Here is a 23,114-nt window from a genome sequence, read left to right on the forward strand (position 1 = left end):
CTTTCGAAATTCCTTGAGACTTACAACGCCAGTTCTTGAAGTTCTCTGGATCCTTATATGATATATTGTAGACTTATTATTATAAGTATCAGTAAAATTTTGCGGGCTGAATAATATCAAAGGATGATAAGTAATAACTGCTCTGAATAAGATCAATATTGATCAATTCACTAATTATATATGCTGCAGAATAAAAATGCTTGGTACCAAGACAGCTCAAACTGTATATCACGAGATGAATTAGGAAAATAATAAAAACTTCTAAGATCTTGTGTGCTGACATGAAACACAAATATATTCCCATAAAACAATACAAATATAAAACTTCCTTATAAATATAATTCCATATAAATAAATTCTTTAATATCTCAGTTATCACAGGAATTGTTAGCATTCACGATATTGTGAGCTATAAAAATATCAGTGGTGGCTCGTGTTGAGGTTGCATGGTTGCACACCCCCCTTCATTTTGATGTTAATAAATGAATTATTTTTCAGGAGTAAATGAAGTGACTGAATTTATAAGTGAGCTCTTTTATCATCTCAATTACTGATATTATCTTCACAATTTCATCATAATCCTATAATAAGAACAGCAAACTGTAGAACGTGCACGCAGTTCACGCGAAATCAGACGCTGAGGTGGAACTGAATATTGAATACATGGCATTGGAGGTTGCAATCCTCCTGCAACCAAACTCATGTACGCGCACTATTACTATGTATATTAGTAGTGTGATATATTTTTCTACTCGAGACCATAAGACCAATGTGGTGGCAATTTTTCTGCAACCATCCGCTTGAGGCGCTAGCAGTCCATACCACACTACATGTGAAATTACTCCGTACCAGATTCTGATGAATGTGAAAGTCTGCTATCTGCTCTCCCATGAGTAAAATAATAATCTTTTGATGGGGCTATATTATAATATTATAACAGCCTCAATAGTATGATGTAATAATTTATCATCATGATAAAATAACATTATAATAAATACCATGTCCAATTGTTTTGATATTTTCGAAACAAAACAAGTAGGTCCAATAAATAATGGACTGCCCTGAATTATTTGTGTGTCATAATATGCAATCTCCATGTGTCCAGGAAACATGAAATATAGAATAATTATTTATCATTTTGTAAAAAATTACATTGTTTATCTTTATCAGAGTTGAAAATTCTCAGCTGCCAATTACGCCAAGGTTTCACTTGGAGAATGCTGTGTTTGGATGGGCTTTTATTGCTATGTAAAGATAGAATCAGAAATTGAATAGGCCTAAATATTTGTTTTAATCAATAAGTTGAACTCTTACCCCCCTCCCCACAAATCAGACGCGTGTCAATTAAGGTACCAATTATTGATGATTATATTGTAAAAACAGCAACCCCCAGTATTTTCAATCACCAGCCGCCACTGAAAAATATATATTTATTTATTAATACTGATATGTGAAACTTCAGGTCGAATCAGAATTTAACAAATTGAAACCTGTTCAGTCTATAGGTTTGATAGAACATACTTTGATCAATGAATAATAATCAATAAAATAATAATTTTAAAATCTCAGGGTATGTGTATTCGTGCCATGCACGGAAATGAGCTTCCTAAGCTTATCAAATATATTCATAAAAAGAGTTCTTATTAAATATATGATAGTGTTCGACACGTTGCGAATTTCTGAAACTTGAATAAAAATTTATATAGCGCTTTAAATAATTCCCCAATTCACTGATAAAGGCCTTGGTTTAATGAGCTCTTTAAGAAACTAGCACTCACTTAAATGATGTTCTGAAGTTCTTGTAGAATAATTAATTATCTCCAATAATTAATTAGTCGAATCCTTTCGACTCCGCTGGGCTTGTGTATAGTCCAGATTGCGTGTAAATCTCTGTCAGTATTAAGTATATATCTAGGCGGGAATAATGTACAATTAAGAACTCTTAAACAAACACTGAGTTCACAAATAATCAAACACTAATTACAAATACTTGACATTTAAAAAAGGGACTGGCTTGATGCTTTTAAAATTAATTTAAAAGAGACCCTATCTCCATGTGCTGCCGTATAGGTCGAAATCACAAGCCAGAGAGAGCATTTCTTAGAAAAATTCTCATCTCTTCCTCTAACAATTTGTAAGCCTTCCTCTGATTGGCTTTCTATTCTTTGTAAGACGTAATGTGATTGGTTACTTAAGATTCAGGGTTTCCTCAACTTTTGTTATACACAGAATAAATAAGATTATACATAAATAACTTATATAATAGCCTGTGAGCATTCCAAATAAATAAATCTGAATATATGATAATATAACAATAAATACATTTACTTTTTTATGTGAGCTTTGTACACTCTTGATTTTTCATACTTTTTAGATTTCAATAAATGTTTGAATAACATAATAATCGTTGTTTTTCCATTACATAAACCTTTCTTTAACATATAATATTTACTAATTATCCGAGTAGAATATAATATAATTCATAATAGTCAAGTGATCAATCAGCTGATTTGCTCGCATAATAAATCAATAAATTGTCGACTGATCTAAGATCGAATGACGTATTAAATCAAAACAATGGATTCTAACCTCAAATTGTACGAGTGATTTCTTTTTTTATAATCTGCCAATAAATAAACTAAGTCGCTTTATGATTTTATTTCTGCCAAAGAATTCTCATTAATGCATAGTTATAATTTTCATGGTTCTCTTATCGCTTTATAGATAGTACGACTGCTCCTTATCATGAAGAAGAATCGATTTTATTAGAGTGTTACCTTGACTAGGCTAACTGTTCTTTCAGTTTCACAATTCTGTTAAAGATAGTTGGTTTCTTCAAAATTATTTTATGGTGTCAAAACACATCGTCATAAGTAATGTGCATAAATTAATGAGTCTTATCTAATATCTTTCTTAGACATTAATCAAATAAACATAAAATTTCCATGATAGAGCCTGAATCCTTAATAATTAACAAAAAGCACTCCACTAGTATCCTACATTTCCGTGGTTCAAGTGAAAGAGGGGACCTCTCTCCAATTTCGAGCTCCTCATTTCCAAGCTTCGATTTCGTCAAACCATTTTTGTATCTTCAAAGAGCTTAGATACAAGTTCTAAGGTATTGGAACTCAAATTCATTAAAGTGAATTACTATAGGAAATATAGTGAATCTTTAAGGAAAAAATATCAATTTTTTAATTTCAATCAACTATAATCTCATCTCTGATAGACTCAAATTGACAAGAAAACTTGAATCAAAGACAACTATCACAGTCTCCGAATAGGATCTATGCAAAACTTAGCCTCAGCATCAACTCCAAACCTGAATTGAGGACATTCGAATTAGGAGTTTGCCCGCTTACCGAACCACACAGCCATTACTTGCTGATTCAGGCTGAGACAGATTTGTCGCCACCTTGTAACAAGATCCAGGATTGGTCCTCACTTTGGTCTGGCCGCTTGTAGGATTCGTCCCTTGGCCAGTACAGTGCTCAGTAACTTGTCCATTAATATGAATGACCGCTGATGCATATTCAAACTCGTCCCGGTTGCCGCTAACTTTATTTCGGGGACAGCATCTGGTCGCCAGTGAGTGAGATTTGTTTCTAAGGTTTCCGTAGAATTTGCATGTTGCAATTCGCGGGTGGGCTGCTGGGTTACAGAAGCAACAACTTTGTGTGGAGCTTGATACAACATAACACTCTTGACACAATACTAACTCCTCAAAATATTAATCAACAACACTCATCGCAAACGCAAACAGCCACAGACAGGCGTGGAGAAAATTGAATGTCTCCATGTAAACCATAATTTTCAACTGTAACACTAATAGTAGGCTTGAGATTGTGTCTTCAAATTTTCTAAATAAGTGCGATATTTCTCAACTTTCTCTTTATTTTTTTCTTTAGTACATTAATATATTCTATTCCTAACGTCATCTTTCAAAATTTTTCAATTCCTTGACCGAAAAGTAAGTTGGCGAAGCAGTTATGTGTAATTTAATAATGTAATAATACTTTGGACAACATTAACATTAACTTCTCACCAAAATTTAGATAAACGGTAAAGGATCAGCATAGTTCTTCCTCCATGTCAAAATTATATCACGATTATCATGTTTTGTATAGTAGACGAATGAATGATATCTGCATGTAGACGTGAGCAGACTTATGCACACAGACGGATCTCTGTAACAACATTCAAGGGAAATTCCTCTCTTTGTCTACATCATTTGAATGTAATATTACATTCTATACTCACTGGTCTGCATACGTCCGTCTGTTGCTGTGTGCATTTGCGTTGATTGAAATTCTTTAGTGCGGAGTTTATGGTAGCAAGCTTTCCCAAGAAATAGATGTATATGAGTGACAAATGAATTCCAGAATTGATCTGAGAATTTAGAGTAATGGTTGCAGCCCCATAAGGTATGTACTCGTCACTACATCTGAAATTCTGACCGTAGAATAAAACCATCTTATAATCTTTCTCTGACTAATTCGACAATAAGTCGAATTCAATTGCCATTAATCGGAGACGTTTTCAAATTGATACTGGGATAGTTTCCCATCCCTGCTTTATTCTAAAGTAGTCTAGATCTCGAAGCCAGATTTTTCATTCAGATAAACACATCTCGAGGCATAATAAAGAAGCGCAAATCCTTAAACGCGAGTGTTTCGTTTTAAAACGTCTAAGCTACTGCAAATCAGTCGGTGGTTTCTCCGTAAATGCTGAGACGGGGGCTCGGGCATTTAGATGGGGTTTGCTGACAACGGAGACAGTCTTGAAGATTTCAATTTGAAAGTCAGAGGGAGAGAAGGGTTTCAGTGATGACGGGGTGGGAGAAGGAGGGATGGTGATGAAAGCTGAACGTTGTCCTGTTCCCTCCGCCCCTCACAACCACCGATTGTATCCACCAAGTCGCTTAGAGCGCGGCTCAATTTCGAGTAGAATTTCTCATTAAAATCAAATTTACGCGCCCCTCCGTTGCAAACCTCTCTGCAATCGGCTGACTGAAGAGACGAGCGTCAGATGATATCAGCTTCTCAGCGTCATTCATTCTTCGTTTGCCATCTGCATCTGCATCTGAATTCGGAGATGCCACTGCTGACTGAATGTCTCAGCGTGCCATTCTACCGGCATCCTGCAATTCGGTTTCCACTCACAAACCTCATGTTTATTGTTCTCATTAATCAAGCTGTCTCTCTTTCTTGACTTGGAGATGCCGGGTGGTACATCACTATTCCAGCCTCATATGCAAATTAAGAGCTGAATATTTTTGTTGAGGAAAGTTTCAAGTTCTTCAGAACAATAATGCAATCATAATATTATATTTCAATGGATCTTTGGGAAATAACAGCTCCAAAAATTTTCATTTTTACAGATGGAATTAAAATCCATTTTAGGATTTTCGTTGAATAGTAATTTTCATTTTGCTGATGAAAGTCTTCAAGTTTCCCCAAAGAATAATGAATGATCGATTCCTATCACTGGTACATTACTAATCCTCTTTTAACATTCATAGGCCTACCATCACAAAATCATATTTTCATGAATTTGCCATCTAATTTTTAATATGATTATTTTTTGTCTTCTTTCCTATGTAGTATTCTTCCAATGTATATATGCCTACAGTTACAATATCACAATTCCATAAATCTATCTGAATTCACATTTCAACATGTATAATATTTCAAATGCTTTTAACTACGATAGAAGATCGCTATTAATTCCTAGAAAGGAAGTCTCCTCAATCTGAAATCTCCAAGTTCCTGTCTCTTGAATAATCCAAACTCCACCATTGATCTTACATTCACATTCTTATTGACATCCCAAGATTCAAAGCTGAATATAATTTTTTCGAAGTGATTTTCATGTAGTTTTCCCATAATTATTCCAACGACAACCACAACGTCTCATCGCATGAGTTCAAAGCTCTACATTTTATTCCATCGAAGCATATAAATTTCAATAATACTTTCCTATAAATTGTCAATTTCTAATATGACTTTGATGGAGAAGAATGATAAGTGATTTGTATTTTGTAATATTCCTCAACAGCATACAATTCCATCGCCACATCCAATTAAAATCTTCTCAGGTTAATATAAAAATTTTAAATGTAGAAATTCAAAAATTAACTTTTTTCAGGTCGTGACTGGATTAGTAACAGGAAGTGAGGCCATGAGATCGGATTATTGCTGCTTTCAAAGCAGCTATGGTGCCGGTAAGTCATTTTTAGAATATTTACAATACTACTCATTGATTAATCCTTTTCAATACTATTACAATACTTCTATATGAACTATGCAAACTCTAACTGTGAAGTCTATATAAACTATGTAAGCTCTAAAACACTGTGTTAACATTCTGTAAATTATATTAAATCTGATTGAATGAATAATGAACAATCTTTCTGAAACTATCACCAGTCTTTTCACACTCTTTGATTATGAGGCATACTCCATTATCCAACACTGCATTAATGTAGTCATAAACAGTGGACTGATGCTGGTGACAAAAAGTACTTCAAAATAACAAACAGCTTTTCGGCCATCCCGTTTAGAGCCTCAGTTATTATTCACACCATCGTTAAAAATTAGTTGCTCGCATGTGAGGGACTGCGATAGTTTAAAGCAGAGACAGAGAGGTTAAAGGATAGAGTGGACTGAGAGAGGTGGTGTTCGAGAAAAAAGGTGAGTGAGAAAGAGATTCAAAGTGTGAGGGAGAGTGTGACAGATTCAAAGTGTGTGATAGAGAGAGTTGAGAGAGAGTGTAGGTGTGAGAGAGGAAGAGAGGGAGAGAAAGTTAGAGAAGAGATAAAGCAGGAACGAGCACTCAGTGACGTGGATTTTGCAATTCAGCAGCATTGAGCGTTCATCTAGTTTACGTGATGATGGGCTTTTACAGGTTTGTGGCATAGTTGAAATGGATCCTCATTATCTACTGATGTCGAGATGATTCCAGTGGTGTTCTGAGCATCCCACAAACACGTACCTACACACTCTTCACCAAACCCATATGCTAATCACGTAGACCAAATCTGGCAGATCAATCTAACTTTGATATAGATATGCTGAAGGCTGCAGACATGACGTTTGACTCGAGAAGTTAGAGACTGAAGTGACATGCATTAATATCGAGGATTATAATGTTCCCGGTTGATCATCATTGCAAACTTGACAGCTATCTTGTTATAAAGTCATCTTTGAGATCTTGATATCTCCCTCAATTTTTCATAAAATAAGAAAGGGACAAAGAACAATTGTTAGTGTAAAAGACAGGAATGGAAAATATTTTTATTGTTTAGGAAAGTCGTATTTTACCTCCTGTAATATTTGTCAAAATACTCCATTTTGACAGCCTATTTCAGTAATTTCTTGTAAATTTGGACGTGAATATTAGTAGTTAGATTGGAGTTCCGTCTCATTCCACTCAAAACTATTCACTCAATGGCATGAACAATCTATAGACTTTCAAGAATTTCACTCACTAATAAATCAAAACTCACAAAATAAATGTTTGAATCACAAAAATAGACAGACGATTTTTCGAGTCAGCTACTCTTAGCACCAATCCAGCTTGTAACAAAATATAAGATTTCTTATTTTCCTTGGGAGGGACTAGAAAAAAAACAAAATAAGATAGTTCAGATAGAATAATTGAATATTGTATCCATGAATAGTTGAATAATCGACCTACTAAACTTCATTCTTTAAGTTAGAGACTAGAAGTAACCTCCTTAGTAACTCCATCAGTCAGTCCCCTAGTCCAGTGGTTCTCGAAGTGTGGGGCGCGACCCCCAAGGGAGGCGCGATGAATGTTCAGGGGGGGGGGCGCAAAGCTTGGTGGAAAGATTGCTAATAGTAATTATTTTAGAAGTAAATTATTTAAATTTTTAAAATTTTCTTTTCAAATTCTACTTATAAATATTTCAATGAGAACTTGAATGGTTTGGCATAGATTCAAAACCCATTCAAATTCTCAATCAATAAGAGCTCCCTCAACATTATAGAAAAAGAAAACCTCATTGATCTCCAAGGTGACTATGCGCTTAAAGTAAAGTTTGAAGAATATTCTCTCACATCCTTCTGGATTGGTGTGCACAAGACACCCATTTTTGAGTGAAAAGACATTGAAAATATTGACTTCATTTGCGACAACTTATTCGTGTGAAACTGGGTTTTCTTCTCTAGCTGTCATGAAAAGTAAATTTTCATCAAGACTGGATGTGACCTAGGAACTTAGAGTAGCGTAATCAGAGCTGACATCTCTTTTTTAACAAACTCTGTGCGAAAAAAACAAGCTCATCCTTCACACTGAAACTCATTTTATTGTTAATTGCTATGAGAAACAAAAGTAGCAACTATGAATTATGAATTAGAATAAATTTATAATTGTTTGTATAGAATTTGTTATATGCTCATAGATGTTGGGGGCCCCGGCTTACAGCTGAATTATGCAGGGGGCGCGAAGTGAAAAGATTGAGAACCACTGCTTTAGTCGGTCAGTAATTGTAGAATTGTGATTATGTTGAAGCAGAGAATCAAAATTATCCTCATCCTTCAAATGAAAAACTAAAGTTCAGATTGATTGTTTCGAATATATATCAGTGGAGTTTGAGGGAAAATGCTTTGTGCATCACGGAACTAATTTACCTCTTAGAGAAAGTACCTCGCCTACGATATTATCCTAAATCATCAGACCCTTCTTACCTTCCATCTTACCTATGTTAGATGTTTTCTGCTCTTTTTCCCTGTTTATTGATGTTATTTCAGTAAGAGCTCAATCAACAAACTCAGAGTTTGTTTTTACAGTTTTTACCAATACGTTGCTACTCAGCTCAACAAACCTCAGCATTTCAACAGTATTAGTGGAATTAATTGAATAATTAACTCTGTGGTAGCTCAGTTTGAGAACTAATTTCCTGGAAATCATAATTAACAACCAATTTTCCATGAACTTCAAGAGGGAAAGTTTTGAACAATACAGCTGCATAATCAAACCATCACTACATTACTTGTTTTCAAAACAAAAGTTGATAATAGAGCTCAGATGAAGTTGGCCACTAGTTTGTATGGATGGTAGAATTTAAAGTAGTTATTTTTAATAGAGGCTCTTCATTGAAGTTTATACACTGAGTGAGTGAGTATAGCTCACATCGTTGAGTGAAAACGTGGATAAAATCTCCAGGATTCATCTAATATTGATAAAAGTTTCTCATAAATTATAGAGAATGTTAACTGCATTCGTTCTCGTAAAAAGTTCCACATTATACTTGTGTAAAAACAGAACAGTCAGGTCGATTAGTCGATATGTGGGTTTCAGCTCGCTAGCGTTCTTCTATACCTAGGACTATAAATATTAGATCTATATCAATAACTTCAAATGTTATTATCATTTATTATTTAATGTTCTCAATTTATCATTGCACAGCGTTCTGTGGCAAATATCTTCACAGTGACTTACTTGTTCTGTTCGCACCTTTAAGATACACTTTGCTCTCAACGCTTTATAGTGTCATACTTGAACTGAGTGAGCACTTCATACTATTAACAACTGTAGTAGTGTTTCAAGCAGTGTTTAAATTAAAGTTTAATTTCTGTTTTTCAGGGAACTGAAATCTATTCAATTTTTTTCTTGTCTTTTTAGTTTTTTTTTACTCTTTCACAATTTGTTTTGTAAGCTGTAACACTTCTTTTTTATTCTAAGTAGTTTTTTTCTGCACAAACAGTTTTTTGTAACCTTTGGGATTATTTTCCATGTATATTTGATTTTTTGTAATGTTCTTCAGGGTATGATTGTGATTTTTTAGTTATATGGTAAATGTTTCAGTGACTATGGTAATTTCATGCTCTGTATATATTGTAGAAATGGAAAATAAATTGATTTGATTTGATATAGATCCAACTCAAATAGATCCATCGAATAAATATGGAGATTGGAAGCTCTAGAAATCAGGGAGATTTTTGAGAAATGCTATCATGAGAACTAGGAAAAATCTCAACTCAATGTAGAGTTGTGTAGGTGCATCTGGGAAAGAAATAACAGAGGGATAGACTATGTTCTCGTCATTTGAGCCTGGGACATGTGCGTAGGTGGTAGAATTTTAATTATTAATTGTAATTATACATCGGAAGTACCCTAAAATGGTCATCAACCACCCTGGATATGTGGTCACTTACATCAACCACAGAGCAACCACATGAAACCACAATACCACTGCAGAATACTGACCCACCAAAGTGATAAGCGTGAGTTTATATATCTGGAAGATCTTACCGTCCATTACGACCAGTAGAATAATTCAGTGAGTAGGTTATGAACAGCGGACGGACATTTAGCATCATCCGTGAAGGGCTGAATAATTAGGCAGTTCTCAACTGTTCTCCGAAACAGACCTAGGGATACGCCTCAATTAGCGGTATGGATTATGCATATAGCCTCACACGCGCCAAAGCACTTCAGTTGCAGTGTGGTGATACACCTAACCCAAATTATTCCACTTATGGAAAAATAACACTAGCTTCCATGAAAATTGGAGTTTGATGAATGTGCAAGACTACTTTTTCAGCTCTCATCTATCTCTTTTCAGAATTGGTTCTCAGATTAATTAGAATAATTAACATAATTTCTTGAGTAATGCCAGTTTCAAAAATTCAAATTTAATTGATAACCAATAAAATCGGTTCCAAACAAATTCAAATTTAACTGATAACTGATAAAATCGGTTGCAAACAAATTGAAATTTAACTGATAACTAATAAAATCGGTTCCAAACAAATTTAAATTTAACTGATAACTGATAAAATTGGTTCCAAACAAATTCAAATATTCGTTTATCAATAGGAATCGAAGTGTGGGAACACTGATAGATTTTGTTGCAATCTTCACAGAACAAAATGTCACATGAAGATAGTATGTATAAAAATGTTCGAATCAGAGACGTTTGAAATGGCAGCCCTAATAATCCAAATTGGAAAATCCAGTTGCTCTTGACATTGCCAGGTTAAGCGGATGAATTATTGCCAGGGGTGTTACCCCGTATTGGTCTGGCCTGGGGAGGCTTGACTATCCAAGTTCAGTCTGTGGCTTTGAGATTGATAGCGCAGGCATTGACGACAGGAAGCTCCCTATCATTGTTTGCGATTGATGACAGGAAGCTCCCTATCATTGTTTGTGATTGATCAATCTGATGCCAGCTGTTATCGACTTGACTCGATTAATCGATAATTGATAACATCGACTTCCTGGGTTGTGTTGATGGGCGCAAAGGTGTCATCACAAAGTTGACTTTTTTTAGTAAATTCGACAATTAATGCATGAATCATAGGTATGAAGAATAAATTACTATTTTTCCACAGTTGGAGGTTGTTGGTAGTCACCGACAGAAAAGTTCACCCACTGATTCACGAAAGTTGCCACTGAGTTCTATTGTTCACAACAAAGAACTTCTAGTTAGAATACTCCTATAGGCTACTATAGCCTAATATGTATGAATAATTCTTGATCAGAGTACTCCACAATACTCCTATTTTATTTTAATCATATATAGTAATGCTAAGCCAGTTTAGACACACATCGATTTTTGGACGTTTGACAGATGATGTTTGTGCAAAGAATCGAATAACCAAAAATTAATGTGTTTGTAAAGCTGCGTTTACACCAAAAGTTATTGACAAAATGTTAATAACTTAATCCTTATACATTCTATTAGATTGTACGGAACTTGACAAACACATATGTTCATCATGTGTATGTTAAGTTATGTTTAATGTAATAAAATCTTAAAAGATTAATTTATTAACATTTTGTCAATAACTTTGGTGTAAACGCAGCTTTACTGGCTTTAACACTTCATTTGTTTTTGATATCACTTCATTCCATGTATATGAATTAAATAATTCACTCATATTAAAAAGAGTTTTCAATCATTTTAATTTTCACTCTCCCACTCACAGAAATGGTTTTCAATTTTGTTAATGAATGAAAAATATTAAAACGGAGAAGATAGAGATAACCCAATGTTTTGGTTATTTGATCATTATGAATTCCTCTACATCTTGGATATTTCAAATACCTTTAAAAATACTTGAACAGAACTCAGAGGCATAGTAAGTTAGTGAGGCTGCTATTTCGCGTATCATTCTATCGAAAATAACGAATATTGCACAACAAACCTTATTTTCTTCATAATTTAATAAATTAGTCAACTGGAAGACTACTTTTTGTTTCATATTTTCCAGTGTATTGGTTCCATCTTCCCATTCCACAGAATAGTAAGGTAATTGAGTGGAATATTTCTAATTAATTTATCAATTTAAGCCATCTAAATTCAAAATTTATAGTTTTAATGTTTATTTTGGACCAAAACTTTATAAAAATTGTACACGTGAAATTCTAACCTTATCTTGGTCTTTGTCACCTATAAATTGGAAGAAAAATAGCACAAGGACTACCTTATCATTTTATCTTTCAATGTTATTACATTAGTGTCATTTGCATTGTAAATAAATAAATAAGAGAACTGAGAAACGAGAGTTGTCATACCGTCTGCTGTCAACACTAATGAATAATATTTAGGAGAATAAATCTTCCCCCTGTAGGAATCTCGGTGACATCAGTTGAATTCAGCCAGAGACCAATGACAGATTGCACTTGCTTAACGATGCAGTTTTCCACCTCTGGCATATTTTGTCTTTGTCTTTTCTCAAACATCTTACCGATCCATTTTCCTTTTCCTACTCTATCTTTGACTCAAAAACGACCTTTATCTTCTTCATTCTTACCTTATCCATTTGTTCTCCCTTTTAATGATTTTCGTTGTTTAAGAGATTTTTCTTCATTCTGTCTCCTTCCTCTTTGTAATCTTTGCTGTTTTCCTTCATTATTTGAAAATTTTGAATTTTGAAGGTTGACGTAATACTCTAAATCAATCACAGAATGTATCACAATAAATTAAAAACTTAAGAAATATTGCACTTATTTAAAAAATGTTGAATACAAAATCACAAACCTACTCACTATTAAATCTTCTCCTACTATTTTCCTACTCTTTCCCACTTTTTCCAATTATCTCCTCCATTGTCTCCTGCATTCCATCTACCTAACTTCTTTATCTATTACTTGTAGCAATATTTATTGTTACAATTGTGAGCGATGAGAATTATGCAAATTAGCCTGAGAAGTTAGCCTGTTATAAAAATGGATTGTGCTGTTCTGCTTTTCTGTGTTGTGTTGTGTTGACTCTGTAAGTGTGTGCGTAGAAGCTAGGATCCTAGGAATAACATCAATTTTCCTGGAGCAACAGTCTAGTTCATGAACCTCGCCTTTTGCGTTGTGTAGTGTCGACTCTATAGGTGTGTGTGTAGAAGTTGTGGGAAGATCAACGATTTTCCTAGAATATAAGTCTGGTTCACAACCTTATAAGGCAAGGAATTTATAGCTGCCTAGGAAAAATAGCTGTCACTTGGTGGGAGAATGTATCTTAAATTGTAGTTGTAACGTCCCTTTCTATTGGTGGAAATTTTTCTAGAGAATAGTAACTGCCAATCACAGTTGGTGTTGGTTAGGTCTATTTAGTATGGACGATCTCACAGCTGTCCACCTCAAGACGAGAAAAGCGTAGTGGACTCACTCAGCGTCTGTCGACTGTCATTAGCAGTACTAAATGTAGTCTGTTCAGAACTTTGTATTAATCATGGCTGCCATGCCAGCTTTAGGCTTTTTTTTTAGTATTTGGCTCTGGAACCTTTTGTTCCAGCAGCATTTTTAGTCTTTTGCCTCTGTAGTCGCTTTAATTGAGAAGAGAGAGAGAGAGTATCAAATTGTCACCTCACAATGGAGATTTTTCTCCTATAACCGCTACTAAAGGTACGTCATAGATTTATAATATAATTAAGGAAATTATCTTCAATGAAAGCTTCCATCAAGTATTTATTGTAATGTACCGTAATTAAAGTGTAAAAATTGAGAATAGTCCTTTTGATTTGAATGGAAGATGGAAATGGTAATTCAAACTGAAAAATGTTGTAAGAAAATGAACGGTATATGTTTTGTAGAAATATAGAGTGCCTATTAGAAGGAATTAAGATATTTTTGGCTTGTATTATTTCTGAAGAGAAAGCTATTATTATTTATAAAAATAGATCTGTCAATTTGTGAGATTTTCAGAGACTGTATTTTATGATTAATTCTATTAGTAATTTTATCATCTTTATTTGTCATATTTGAAATCATTTCAATGATTTTGATTAGGGAGAAATCACCTAAATATCATATAATTTTCAAGAGAATCTTTTTGATATTAAACAACTATACTCGAAAGTTGATATGGAAGTTGTTCAATCAACTTGTGAATTATGTACTATGTAGGCCTATTATGGAATACTATGTACTCATCGCTTTGTGTATAGGGCGTAACCCTTATTACAAATAAATTCTATTCTTTTAAATCAAGAGATTGAAGTAGGTAATGCCTTGATTTTATTATATAACTGAAGTTAAGTTAATTTGTATTATCCCAGTTTATTTTTTTATTCTAACAGCGGTGTAAGTACGGGGATCAACGTACGAATCCATCATTTCATGGGTTCATGAACGTGTGTCTTTAAGCCGCTGAGACGCCTCTGAATCGATGGCCGTCCTAGAAGCTTGGGGTATGCTGTCTCCTGTCCATCTGGACGTGTAGAGCTCGATCACCGAGCCTAGATTCAATTTGAAGAAACAGCTATGAGGTAACAACTTTTTCCAAATTAAACGAACGTCCCAGGAACTCCGGATGTGACAAAATGGGTTTTAGTGACAACAGACTTTCAATCAATTAAAACGTGCGGAATTAGACTTTTGTTAAATCATAATTTTGAGATATTATTGGGGATAGATAGATTATTAATTTTTATTAATTTGGTTTGAGTAATAGATTTTCGGTTGTATCTTTACATTGAAAAGTGAGGCCATATTTTCTCTGTAAGGATCCAGCTGGGAATTTCAGTTTTCTTTGAATTTATAAATAATTATAATCTTCTAAACTACTAAAGTTGAATGAGTACATGAATTTTTAAATGTCCCTTATTGATTAAATTTAATGTTTTAAAATTATTCTCATCTTAAAGTTGTAAAGGATCAAATGAAGTTTCAAGGACCCTAACCTTTTCTAAATTTGTGTTGATGATATATATATTTTTGAATAGTTTTTTCCAAGGTAGTATTCCATGATGTGATACTTGAGGAATGTTTGTCTTTGCAGCTTTCATGATATAAAGATACAGAATAGTTATTATTGTGGATCATTAATATTTGATAATGTTTTGATAGTGTTTTAAAGTTTCCAAGTGTGTTCTAAATTTAATGTTCTAAGAATTTTATGAATTTTATGTGGATCTTTTCTTAAAATATTTATTGTTATTTTATGATTAACTCTGAGACATATCTATGATAATTTTCAATAATTGCTCTTTTGAAATTAGAGTCCTTTAAGCCTTTATGATTCAATCTAAAACGTTTTAAAATGTAGAGCATACAGAGTAGGTTATTACCGAATTAAGTATATCAGAGATAACTTTCTAAATTTAGTAATTTATTTTTTTGGTTTTCATAATGTAACTTCTTTGTTTTATTAATTGTTGAATTTAACTGTAAGAGGTGACAATATAGTTGATACCTTCTCTCTATTTCGTTGTCTCTCTTGTCATTTCTGGTTTCCCGTTCTCTAGCACTAGGTATGTTTATCAAGCATCCCTTTTATTTAAGTTATATTGTGTGTGCTTCTAAATTCTAAATTCAAAATTAACTTTCTAAATTCATAGCACGGCACAATTCGCTGCGCCTCTCTATTTTTTTTTTTTTTTTTGAAATTTTAGGGTAAGCCTCAGTTGAAAGGTTCGTTAGATTGATAGCTGGGAATGGCCACAATACACTGTCAAAATTTATTATCTAATTTCTTGGGATAAAATTTATCTAAATAATGTGGGTAGTGAAAATCTGAAGTTTTATTTAATAGGAAAAATGGTTATATTATTAATAAGTCAATGTGATTTGAAATGAGTATAATAAATGAGAGAAAAATTGAGAAAAGTTTAATTGGGATTTTGTAATAATAAATAGTATACTGCTATAGTTAATTTGGTGATGCAGACAGTGGAAAGTAATTTATTTCAATACAGAGAAATTGGGGAAATTAAAAATAAATAAATAATATTTGAATTGTATGGTGGTAATTGATTATGAGAATAATTTTACTTGGTGATAGGATAATTGATTATTTTTTGTTGCAGTATTGTGAGGATAAATTAGAGAGATTTAATATATTATAGGGTTGGTTTAGTATCTGGTGACCTTGAATTTCTAGGAATCTTTTATGATGGGTAATAATGAAGTGAAGAATAATTGAATAAGATAGACAGGATATAGAATCATGTCCTATAATAATTGCAGCAAAAGTGATTAATATTAAAAGGGGAAAGAAACGGGAAAAGGTAGAATATTAGGAAAAGTAGTTCTTTAATATAACATAAACGTGGAAAAATGATTGAATAAAAAAAAAAAATAGAAAATAGGAAACGGGAAGAAAATCTAGGTAACTCAATTTTTCACAACTTTTGTGATGATAAAAAAAAAGGGAATATGTAACGGGAAATGGAACAGGTTTCAGTACTATAGAATATGGAACTATTTTTTTATTAATCTTGAGAAAATGCTTATGTTGTTTGCTTTAGCTTGTCTTTGTCACCGGAATTCTTAAATTAAAGGTTTGAGTTTCTGAAGGTTCTTCTTTGAGTGTGGTAGGCAGTATAAAATTTTGTTCAAATATTTTTGGTGGAGCTTAGTTCAGTTATATACTAGTCGATAGTGGAAAATTTTCTTTATGATATGGTTCAGTGTCTGTTATCATTATCATTGGCCTAGGCGTTTGTACTGTCATATTTCTTCATGTGCTGGAGAAATGAGTTTAATGAGTATACAAGGAGAAGATAGTAAGTAGTAATTTGATGTGTTGAGAGAATATTGTAGTAAGTTATTTTTTTGAGTTGCCAAGGTCCATTAGTTGTGATACTGTGGTTGTACCAAGGTGATAGGAGCACAAATAGTAGGTATACTGGTGTATGTATATTGTCCTCAAATGTTGCTGTCCCAAGTGAGTAATGAGTAACGGAAATTAAGTGGTAATGATGTACTGAATAGTTGTATCTCTGTTTGTGAAACAGTGAAGATCTTAGTCTTTTCCAAAAGGGAAAATCAGAATTGTAGCGTAGGTGTTGCTAGGTAATTGTGGGACAATTCGCGATGTCCTTTATCTTCAGCTGTAACCGACGTTATTTTGTTGCACGAAATTGCAAGGAACGAGATGGAGAGTATAAATGGGTGATATGAGTTTTGTTGCTAAGTTGATACGTGTATCAAGGTCAACGTGTATCATGATACGTAAGCTGCTAACATCGTTGCATGTGAGTTAACTCTGTGTAGTTATTGGCTTCATGACATTGAAAAGCGGTTGCATACGTAGGTCAGGGTTGCTTTGACATGAGGCGGCCGTCAGCTGTTTCAGTGGTGAGATGCGTCAAATGTCAGTTGCTCGATTTTAACAACTTGTCGAGTTATGAGGGTCTGGTCATATGATTGTGATAATTTGATAATTTTTTTTAATTTGTTGTTTCTATTTTGAGTTTTTTGTTGAGGTTAACTATGGGATAATCTGATTATGAACTTAACAGCAGAGGATTGATTGGAAAGTCTCTTTAAATATTTTGGTCGTTTTATTAATTTTGATTTTATTTTGTCACTGTTGATTGATGTCTATTACTGGTTGTTTAGCTTCATATGAGACAGGGCCCGTCTAGATGTGGAGTTTGGCAGCCGGTTTTGCACAATTTCTAGTTCACTTTACAAAATTTTTTTTGGTGTCTTATGTTGCAAAATTTCACAGGTAGTCCACATTGTTTTCTTAGATATCTTGATTATTCCAAATTAGTTGATTACCTTCATGGTGATTTGTCTTAACTTTTGTGAGATCGAAATTTGTTGCTAGTCCACTTAGTTAAAAAATTGTGAAGTTGGTTATTTTGCTTGTTCCTCCTGATGTTTATGGCTAGTTCTTTGGAATTCATTAAAAAAATTTTTTGCTTTCACATGAGTGTAGTTCAAGTTTGAGTAATTTGAGATTCATTATTAGTATTTTATTTGAAATTTTGAGGTCAATAATTCCTTTTTGTCGTTATTGGTCTTATACAGGGTGTTACTGAGAGTACTGTCATGTTGTTTTCTGCCAAATTTTTTACGACTCAACCCGGTGTTCCACACTCAAGAAGGGGGAGTATTGTAGCAATATTTATTGTTACAATTGTGAGCGATGAGAATTATGCAAATTAGCCTGAGAAGTTAGCCTGTTATAAAAATGGATTGTGCTGTTCTGCTTTTCTGTGTTGTGTTGTGTTGACTCTGTAAGTGTGTGCGTAGAAGCTAGGATCCTAGGAATAACATCAATTTTCCTGGAGCAACAGTCTAGTTCATGAACCTCGCCTTTTGCGTTGTGTAGTGTCGACTCTATAGGTGTGTGTGTAGAAGTTGTGGGAAGATCAACGATTTTCCTAGAATATAAGTCTGGTTCACAACCTTATAAGGCAAGGAATTTATAGCTGCCTAGGAAAAATAGCTGTCACTTGGTGGGAGAATGTATCTTAAATTGTAGTTGTAACGTCCCTTTCTATTGGTGGAAATTTTTCTAGAGAATAGTAACTGCCAATCACAGTTGGTGTTGGTTAGGTCTATTTAGTATGGACGATCTCACAGCTGTCCACCTCAAGACGAGAAAAGCGTAGTGGACTCACTCAGCGTCTGTCGACTGTCATTAGCAGTACTAAATGTAGTCTGTTCAGAACTTTGTATTAATCATGGCTGCCATGCCAGCTTTAGGCTTTTTTTTAGTATTTGGCTCTGGAACCTTTTGTTCCAGCAGCATTTTTAGTCTTTTGCCTCTGTAGTCGCTTTAATTGAGAAGAGAGAGAGAGAGTATCAAATTGTCACCTCACAATGGAGATTTTTCTCCTATAACCGCTACTAAAGGTACGTCATAGATTTATAATATAATTAAGGAAATTATCTTCAATGAAAGCTTCCATCAAGTATTTATTGTAATGTAACGTAATTAAAGTGTAAAAATTGAGAATAGTCCTTTTGATTTGAATGGAAGATGGAAATGGTAATTCAAACTGAAAAATGTTGTAAGAAAATGAACGGTATATGTTTTGTAGAAATATAGAGTGCCTATTAGAAGGAATTAAGATATTTTTGGCTTGTATTATTTCTGAAGAGAAAGCTATTATTATTTATAAAAATAGATCTGTCAATTGTGAGATTTTCAGAGACTGTATTTTATGATTAATTCTATTAGTAATTTTATCATCTTTATTTGTCATATTTGAAATCATTTCAATGATTTTGATTAGGGAGAAATCACCTAAATATCATATAATTTTTCAAGAGATCTTTTTGATATTAAACAACTATACTCGAAAGTTGATATGGAAAGTTGTTCAATCAACTTGTGAATTATGTACTATGTAGGCCTATTATGGAATACTATGTACTCATCGCTTTGTGTATAGGGCGTAACCCTTATTACAAATAAATTCTATTCTTTTAATCAAGAGATTGAAGTAGGTAATGCCTTGATTTTATTATATAACTGAAGTTAAGTTAATTTGTATTATCCTAGTTTATTTTTTATTCTAACAGCGGTGTAAGTACGGGGATCAACGTACGAATCCATCATTTCATGGGTTCATGAACGTGTGTCTTTAAGCCGCTGAGACGCCTCTGAATCGATGGCCGTCCTAGAAGCTTGGGGTATGCTGTCTCCTGTCCATCTGGACGTGTAGAGCTCGATCACCGAGCCTAGATTCAATTTGAAGAAACAGCTATGAGGTAACAACTTTTTCCAAATTAAACGAACGTCCCAGGAACTCCGGATGTGACAAAATGGGTTTTAGTGACAACAGACTTTCAATCAATTAAAACGTGCGGAATTAGACTTTTGTTAAATCATAATTTTGAGATATTATTGGGGATAGATAGATTATTAATTTTATTAATTTGGTTTGAGTAATAGATTTTCGGTTGTATCTTTACATTGAAAAGTGAGGCCATATTTTCTCTGTAAGGATCCAGCTGGGAATTTCAGTTTTCTTTGAATTTATAAATAATTATAATCTTCTAAACTACTAAAGTTGAATGAGTACATGAATTTTTAAATGTCCCTTATTGATTAAATTTAATGTTTTAAAATTATTCTCATCTTAAAGTTGTAAAGGATCAAATGAAGTTTCAAGGACCCTAACCTTTCTAAATTGTGTTGATGATATATATATTTTTGAATAGTTTTTTTCCAAGGTAGTATTCCATGATGTGATACTTGAGGAATGTTTGTCTTTGCAGCTTTCATGATATAAAGATACAGAATAGTTATTATTGTGGATCATTAATATTTGATAATGTTTTGATAGTGTTTTAAAGTTTCCAAGTGTGTTCTAAATTTAATGTTCTAAGAATTTTATGAATTTTATGTGGATCTTTTCTTAAAATATTTATTGTTATTTTATGATTAACTTCTGAGACATATCTATGATAATTTTCAATAATTGCTCTTTTGAAATTAGAGTCCTTTAAGCCTTTATGATTCAATCTAAAACGTTTTAAAATGTAGAGCATACAGAGTAGGTTATTACCGAATTAAGTATATCAGAGATAACTTTCTAAATTTAGTAATTTATTTTTTTGGTTTTCATAATGTAACTTCTTTGTTTTATTAATTGTTGAATTTAACTGTAAGAGGTGACAATATAGTTGATACCTTCTCTCTATTTCGTTGTCTCTCTTGTCATTTCTGGTTTCCCATTCTCTAGCACTAGGTATGTTTATCAAGCGTCCCTTTTATTAAGTTATATTGTGTGTGCTTCTAAATTCTAAATTCAAAATTAACTTTCTAAATTCAAAGCACGGTACATACTCCAATCGTATTCTCTTTCTTCCTCCTCTTTATGCTCCACCATGTCCCCCCATCACTTATTCTATTCCACTCCATTCATTCCCATATTCTTATTCTGTTCACTTTTTCCCTCATTTACTCACTTCTTCTATTTTTCATTCTCCCCATTCCCATCGTCACCTCCTTTTCACGTCCTTTCCATCTCTCTCATTTTCATCACATTCTCCTCCTATACTTAGCCATCATCCCAATACTCATCTTCTCTTACCTCCTTCTCCATTCTCTATCCTTTTTTCTGATCCTACTCCTTTTTATTCCAAACTCCAATCACTTTGTCTTCTAATCCATCATCCATTCAGATGTTCCCCCTTCTCAATTTTATATTCCTGATTCTCTTTTTTCTCACCTTCTACCCCTAATTTTTTTAATAACCCTCATCACTCCTCGACATCTCAATACCACTCCTATTCCCTTCACTCCAATACCTTCTTCTTTTCTTCTTCTTCTTCTTCTTTTCTTCTTCTCTTCTTCTTCTTCTTCTTCTTCTTCTTCTTCTTCGTCTTTTCTTTTTCTTCTTCTTCTTCTTCTTCTTCTTCTTCTTCTTCTTCTTCTTCTCTTCTTCTTCTTCTTCTTCTTCTTCTTCTTCTTCTTTTCTCCTTCTACATCCTCATTCAACTAATAATCACTCTACCTCTACCCCCTATCACCTTCTCATTTCAATTTCTCCCCCACTCTTTCTCCTCCATCTTCAGCTTCATTCACTTACCTTCCACGTCATACGCCTTGCCGTCTTTCTCTACTCTCTTTCTCTTTGTCTACTCTCTGACAATTCTCTTTGGAATAATTTCCTGTCTCGTTGAGATGACGATTTGATGACAGTAATAAAAGCGGGCCTCTCGGTGGCTGGCTGGTTTTCTTGGCGTTTTGATTCGCCTTCATTTCTGTGCCGGTTGAAATGCTCCCGAAACATCTTCACTGGAGATTGATGCTCGTCTCATCTGGCCGACTGTTGCTTTCAACAACCAATGACACCGAAATGAGTCAAGACGAAGTGGGGTATTTCTCTTCAAATAAATCAGGTGGTGTTGTCTGCTCTTCCCATTTTGTTCCCTTGAAACTCATGATTTCTGGTTACTGTCACTGGGCTTCCTCCAAGAATAGGGCCCACCCACTCAATCATGATAATAGATAGTGCTGTAATATCTCCGAAATACCCATTATTCATTCATAACATTTCTAGCCTCCGACCAGGGCATAACGCACTGCATGACTTGTTTGAATTTTATTCATTTTATCAAACAATCACAAATCATAGTTTGAGGATAATTATCATTATTATTTTGTATATATCAACATACTATTATATCATTTTTCGTTGCCCCAATTGAATAGTAGATCACCCAAGCCGAGAATGTTTCCACTTTACTGTTTCGTCTCGGATACCGTTAATCAAATAGATGTCTCTACTGAAGAATCAATAAACTAAAGAAATTGAAGACTCCCAGAACATAAATTTCGGATATAAATATCTCTTCTTCTTACAAACAAGGATTAGGCTTTAACCTGTTCCGACTCACATCCAGCCAATTATTCAAATAAACATAAAAAAATCCTATTATTGCCACCGCTTGCGTGGTCTGCCAACATCTCTTTTGCCTACTGGCTGATAATTATAGACTTTGAATGGTATTATTTCAGCTGACATTCTTTGAACATGCTACCTCCATTGATGCCGATTCTCCGTAACTCTTTCATTCATGCTGCAGATTTTCAATTCCTTCCTAATATCTTCATTCCTGAAATGATCTCTCCTGTCACATCCCTTGGTTCTTCGGAGAAATTTCATCTGGGCTGCCTGCACTCTACTTTCAAGTGGCTTCGCAGTAACCCATGATTCACTACCATAGATGAGGGAGGACTGGAGCGGCCATTACCTTATAAAATTTCATAATTGATATAAATATCAAAATTCAAATATATATCCAGGAAGTACTAACGAATTCACATTGAAGGTTATTTCTCTTTCAATAGCACTTACTCATTGATCATTGGGTTCATGAGATTTCATTATAGATTAGATTTCATGATCATTGATCATACTATAATACTATTCCAATCATTACGATAATACTATTAT

General features: G+C 33.8%; 1 protein-coding gene across 1 annotated transcript in view; it reads left to right on the forward strand.

Moving 5' to 3' along the window:
• LOC111057853 (apoptosis-stimulating of p53 protein 1) overlaps positions 1-23,114 on the forward strand; it is a 376,427-nt gene that overhangs the window by 87,981 nt on the left and 265,332 nt on the right. Inside the window, exon 3 of the mRNA XM_039437713.1 lies at positions 6,148-6,223. Within this exon, the coding sequence (XP_039293647.1) occupies positions 6,215-6,223 (9 nt within the window). The 5' untranslated portion in view covers positions 6,148-6,214. The remainder of the gene's footprint in view (positions 1-6,147; positions 6,224-23,114) is intronic.

This window comes from Nilaparvata lugens, chromosome 11 (genome assembly GCF_014356525.2).
Source record: "Nilaparvata lugens isolate BPH chromosome 11, ASM1435652v1, whole genome shotgun sequence".
NCBI lineage: Eukaryota > Metazoa > Arthropoda > Insecta > Hemiptera > Delphacidae > Nilaparvata > Nilaparvata lugens.